The sequence below is a fragment of the Pyxicephalus adspersus genome, chromosome 3, assembly GCF_032062135.1.
Source record: "Pyxicephalus adspersus chromosome 3, UCB_Pads_2.0, whole genome shotgun sequence".
Lineage (NCBI taxonomy): Eukaryota > Metazoa > Chordata > Amphibia > Anura > Pyxicephalidae > Pyxicephalus > Pyxicephalus adspersus.
The window spans coordinates 3,478,850-3,485,137 of NC_092860.1; the positions used below are offsets into that span (position 1 = coordinate 3,478,850).

General features: G+C 47.0%; 1 protein-coding gene across 1 annotated transcript in view; it reads left to right on the forward strand.

Moving 5' to 3' along the window:
• The first annotated feature begins 4,577 nt into the window (after positions 1–4,577).
• Positions 4,578–6,288, forward strand: part of TIMP2 (TIMP metallopeptidase inhibitor 2) — a 39,224-nt gene continuing 37,513 nt past the window's right edge. Inside the window, exon 1 of the mRNA XM_072403361.1 lies at positions 4,578–4,806. Within this exon, the coding sequence (XP_072259462.1) occupies positions 4,671–4,806 (136 nt within the window). The 5' untranslated portion in view covers positions 4,578–4,670. The remainder of the gene's footprint in view (positions 4,807–6,288) is intronic.

A 6,288-nucleotide genomic window follows, 5' to 3' on the forward strand; every position in this document is an offset into this window, starting at 1 on the left:
GAACTCCAGGCAAAAAGCTTGAGATGTAAAGGCAAATGTGACTCAGTATTGTATTTGGTGGAGGGGCCTACCAATATCCTACATGGAGTGGGGGAGGGGGGGAACTACCCAATGTTGTAAATCGGTGACCCTTGAAATGCCTTTATGTTTTGGGGATCATTACGCTACTTCTGGTGTGTGTGTGGGGGAGCATGCATGTCACGTAATTGGTGTTTACTGACACCTGTGTGAATGCGTTGGATTGTGTGAAAAGGGATTTTTTCCAGCTGCTTCCTTTGTCCTTTGGGAGTACAGATTGGGGCCAGGGGGTCCCCAATCTGCAGTCCACCTGGCCATGGGCACCAGGCTGCTATATCTCTGAGCACTGAAGGGCTCAGAATTAAGTGTGTTTGTCTTGGGGGGGGGGGGGGGGCATAGTTGTTAAATGGGAGTTCATCATTTTCCTGCCCCTCAATACCCCCTCCATGGCTCATAATTAGGGTCTGGGTTTTGAGTGGCTGGACCAAAAAAAACTTGGAAAGGGTGCAATTTACAGCTGTTGATATACCATTTTGCTTGAAGTTCTGCTTTACAATATCTGACACTTCCTTGTGTGTCGATATTCTGTTCCCCCCTACTGTGCTTCATGGTTTGATCCGATGACCCCTATGACACTGTTGTGTCCTGTAGTGATGTGGGAGAAACCATCGAACACAAAAGGGGACCAGGGAATCAAAACACCCTAAAATGTCGGATTCTGAAGGTTCTCTTTAATAGCATTGCCTGCCAACAAAAAGACTCAGTGGGTGGAGCCAATCCTATTTGATTTATCATTTTGCCTTTTTGGGGTTTGCTTAAATTTCTATTAGACAGAACTGACCAGAATCTGTTATTGATCTGACAGTGGTTTGGACCTCATCTCATTTCTCCATGAACTTGCCTGGTACTGTTTGGATCGAACACACTGGGATCGCAGAAGGGGATCAGTTTTATGAGCCTGAATTGTCCTGGAATGTATAAAATAGAATTTGGGATTGTAATGTGAATGAAGACGTGATCTTTTAATAAACATATTTTTATTAACGTGATGCCTTTTGTTCTTTTTTATGACATCTCGATGATCTTCCTATCTGTGTCGGTACCAATAAAGAAAAAGAACAGTCATGTTGATAAGTTTGGGTACACATGGGGTGAATGTTATATCGGCATACGGATAGCGAATGTGTCAATGGCGAAAACTCTCCAGTAGGGGGGTTTTACTTCGGGAAGGGGATCTAAGGTCAGTAAAGTCTGTACCTGCTTCTACGCGTCACTGTGAATACATCCAGGCATTGATTTCATGTTGGCAACAACAGTGAGTGAATGACACGTAGGCAGCAGGTGAATGTTCTCTCCCTTGTAACATTCACCTTTATTGATGAATATTTTTCCTGTTGTCATCAATGACAAGTATGAATGAGGACTTTTATCTTCCTACATAAAACAGCTGCTCATTTTCATAGGGGAGGAGGGTGGCAAGCCTCCAGGTCCTGTAAATTGATTGGCTGACTAGAATTAAAGCTTATCTCTTGCCTCGAGTTCTCTCGTGGTGATCAGCTCATTTTTGGCGTTAGATCAACTTTAGGGGCTTGAAGGTAAAGTTGACCCCCAGTCATCCCTTCAGTCTTGCGCTGTGCAGAAATGGCTTTACTTGGCTCATGTTTTTCACTGCACACTGAGTTTCGTACAATCTGTCATTAGAGCCTGCAGCAAGTCTTAGACTGCCTCATTTCCTGGCTGGAGGATGTTCAGCATCATCTAGCACTTTCATTTATTGAACTTGATCATGGAGGCTAAACATCACATTTCTGTCCAGGAAAATCAAGTCTTTTTTTTTTTGGAAAGATGATTACATATTCTTCCATCATATAACAGAGCTTCACCTCCATGCTTCACAGTTGGGAGTGTGGGCATCTCCTTATAGGTCTGGTTGACTCGCCTCTTTAAACTTCAATTTTGAACATAAACTTTCATGGCTGGTGCTTGGTGCTGTTTGAATTTGGTGTATGCCAAATTGCCAACATTTGACACTGCCAGGTGTTGGTGCCATGGTAATAATGAACACCAATCCTTTTATTGCTACCAGGGGGTTTAGAAGTGCCAATGGAGATTCGGTCTAGTCGTCCAACATCAGTAACTGACCTCACCAATGTTTCCAAAATCTTGTGTAGAGGGAGATTGCAGTTAGATTCTTTTCCCACTAGAGGGTGCTGCACTGTGTGGGACTGCTGAGTAAATATCAGGATTGGTTGGATAGACTTCCTATCTGTTCCTGTTCTGAATTCCCTATAATTCATTGGCATGTATTGTGTTGCCACCTAGTGGTCACTTTGTAAATTACATTTCCAGTAGGAAGGTTGTCCTGTCTTAGATGGCTCTGGTTGGAGTTGGTGGTGTTCTGGTGACCATCATCGGCATAAATAAATCAGATAAATAAAAAATACTGAAACCTGTAATATAACTGTATAGTAGCAGACCAGACCATATTTATCTAATAAACATCCCGGGTGTGGTATATCCTAAAACAAGGTACAGCACTACGTCAGTAGAACCGGGTTTCTTTTCTAATTTTTATTCTTGGCGCATTCTTGTTGGCGGTGCTTGCTTTCTTGCACTTGGTGGTACATGCTCCATAAAGTGAGGACCAGTCAGGCGTTGCGGGATCACCCGTATAGTACCACAGCGTCCAACTCGATCTGTATCCATTTGTGGTGTTTGGTATTTCAAACACATGGCCTCACAAACCTTCCAAATGAACTCCGGTTGAGGTACAGGCCCGTCATTCTGTCGTTTGAAGAGAATGTAGGCATTGCACAAACATTGTTCCACAAGATGTCTGAAGATCTTTATATAGTATTTTCTTTGTTGCTTTCTAACGGCCGGATAGAAAGTCATCGCCTGATCGGCTCTGTCAGCACCTCCCATGGTGCTATTATAGTCTATGGCGACTTTTGTTTTCAGGATCTTTCCCACCTCTTGTTCGTGTCGTGCTTAAAAGGCAGATATCCTTCTTGCAGAGGTTGGAAATCAAGTCACGTGACTTGGGCTAGAGTTCTTATAAACTACTTGCGACTCGATTTGGGGGTTTTGTCCTGCGACTTGCGACTAGTCTAGACTTCCGTCTTTCTCCGCTGACAGCCAAAGGGGGCCGGGTGGAAAGCATTGAGTCTTCTGCGACACTGCCTTCCTTACATTTTAAGTCCATCGCTTTATCCTCGGATGGTGCAGAAAAGTAGGGCGATGTTACAGAAGCCCTTACTAAATACGACTTGCAAATCACTTGATAAATGAAGTGACTTGACTTGGGACTCGACTTAGAAGAATTCTTGGTGACTTGACTTGGGTGCAATGACTTGGGGCTCGACTTGGACTTGAAGGGTGATGACTTACTCCAACCTCTACCTTCTTGTCACCCCATTTCAGTGCTGATTTTGCTTTCTGCCAGGCAGCTATTTCCCCAGTTTTGGAGCCCTAACGGTTTCTGTTTTATGCCGGATGAAACTCAAATAGTTCAGGGGACCAGTTAAAATTTGTCTGTAGTGACACAATATCCTTGATTGAGCAATAACTCAATAAGTAACAGGACAGATGATTTTGCAACTCCATAGCTGCTGAATCTGGGGCTTCATTTTGTGCTTTCCCAGTGTGTATTAGAGTTCCAGATATAGCCTGCTGCTGATTGGCAGAGCATAAACGATTTTACACCGAGCCGCGCTCTCTTGAATGCTATGTATGGCACCCGGCTGAGCCTCCGCTTGCAGGCCATTAGACGTTCGTCTATGCTTGTGTCTCCTTGTGGCACATACAGTAGCTGCTTATGAAGTTGTTGCGGATCATCTGATAGACCTCCCAAATTTTTTTGAGCTGAGGTGCAGGATGAGAGGTCTCACCAAATGTGTTATTAGAAAAATGGAAATATTTCATGATCACGACAAATCTATCTTCTGACATGATTGTGCCAAAAAAAGGTGTAGCAACCCCTCTATTCATTGACCAATACCACTTCTGCAGGGGGCACCCCGGAGAAATAATCGGCCCAAAAAAAAGCCGGATGTCCTTTTCGGTGACCGGTTCCCACTTCCTGCTTCTGGAAAAGCTCCTTTGTGTGGCAGATAATTGTTGCTCGGCGGTTGGTTTCCTCAACTATTTTCTGAATACCTTTGTCATTTAGAAATAACTCCGGGTACGCCAAGGGGTTGTGTTTCACCTCTACCTTTAGGAGCCCCAGTCAATGGGGAACTGTCACATGGACTGTCACTGGTATATCTCACCCAGGACTGTCACAAGGACTGTCACATGGACTGTCACTGTTATATCTCACCCAGGACTGTCACTGTTATATCTCACCCAGGACTGTCACATCTCACCCAGGACTGTCACATGGACTATATCTGGTCTAAGACTGTCCTTGCCTCCGGGACCTCTCCTCCTGTCATCTCCTCAGACAGTCCCGCAGAGACCCCCTCCCTCCCCCATCAGCGGGTCCTGGCTGAAAGCCCAGTCAGAGTGGGCGGGGCCATCTCTCGGTGGGCGGTGCTATCTCTCCCGGAGCTCTGAGTGGGCGGAGCTATCTCCCCCGGAGCAGCAGGCGAGGCGCAGATAGCGGACCGGGACTCCCAGCCCAGCTCTGCTCCCTACATGAGGCTTTGAGAATGCGGTCGGCCCCGGTCTCCGGCCTCCTGGCCCCCGCGGTCCTTCTTCTGGTCCTCTGGTCGTCCGATCGCCTGACAGACGCCTGCAGCTGCTCCCCGGTGCACCCCCAGCAGGCCTTCTGCAACGCCGACATAGGTGAGGCTCCCGGGGTGGCGGCATCTGGCTATGGGCTTAGACACGCTGCTCCCGTTTTATAGGGGTAATACCCCCAATTCTGGGGATCCGGGATGATTTCTGCCCCCTGATTGTCACTTTTAGGAACATTGTTGCTCCATTGACACCCCCAGGCATTAATGGGGCAGGGAAGGGGTAATTGCCCCAATTTGGTGATTGTTGCCTTATGCCCCATGTGACTGAGATTTCCAATCACTTCTGCCCTACAGGTGGGGGATTTACCTGTAGTTATTCACCTGTAGGTATTCACCCCCCCCAGTAAGAAAAACTTGTTGGAAGGTCTAACCCCTCCCCGTCATTCCCACTTCACAGCCGAGGTTCTGGTTGTTGCAGTATATAACAGGTCATGCAACCTCCCACCATCTCTGCCATACCGGGGGAAGGTGTATGTAGGTGCTGCTTGGGTTGCATTTGGGTTTGAAAGCTGATTGGTGGTGATGGGGATTGCTAGAAGGTGCCAGAGTTACTCTTTGCCGGTGTGAGAGCCCTCCGTGGTCCAGCTGCTGAGGTTGTCCCAAAAAAGTGATGGCAATGCTTGGATCCGCCACAGGGTGGCAGCACTGAGTGTGGGGGTCATTCTGAGCAATTTGAATGGATATTGGGGAAAAGGGAATATTATTAGTCTGCTTCGATTTATTCCGAGCTGTGTGTGGGGTCATTCTGTGTATTGTGGGGGGGGGGCTATCCCATCCATCCATCCCATCCATCCATCCCATCCATCCCATCCATCCCATCCATCCATCCATCCATCCCATCCCATCCCATCCATCCATCCATCCCATCCATCCATCCCATCCATCCATCCCATCCCATCCCATCCATCCATCCATCCATCCATCCCATCCATCCATCCCAGTTGTAATGGGGTGCTGGGTTGATTTGCACTCCACTTTGTCCCAAGTGATGAGATAATCAATCCCTTGGATCCACAAACTGACTTTGGCTCTGCGGATCAGATTTATAATTCCGTACATCCCGTGTGCCGCCTTGTTGTTTGTAGCTGGACTTCCTGAAGATTCGTTGAATCCGTGCTATTTATTCATCTCTGGGTGCAAAACATCAACAATGGCAACATTCACTCACTCCATCAGGTGAACAGAAATCCTTATCAATAGCAATCTGACCAATAATGGATCAGAGCTCTGCCATTGCTTTGCTTCTATTGGTGCCATAACAACAACTGCCATCCCTGATCAATATTTTATGGGGGGTGAAAATGAAATGGGAACTTATCCCTCTTCATACCCCCAACTGCCCCTTATTTGGAGGGACTGTCCCTCTTCATACCCTCAACTGCCCCTGATTTGGAGGGACTGTGCCTCTTCAATACCCTCAACTGCCCCTGATTTGGAGGGACTGTCCCTCTTCATACCCCCACCTGCCCCTGATTTGGAGGGACTGTGCCTCTTCATACCCCCAACTGCCCCTGATTTGGAGGGACTG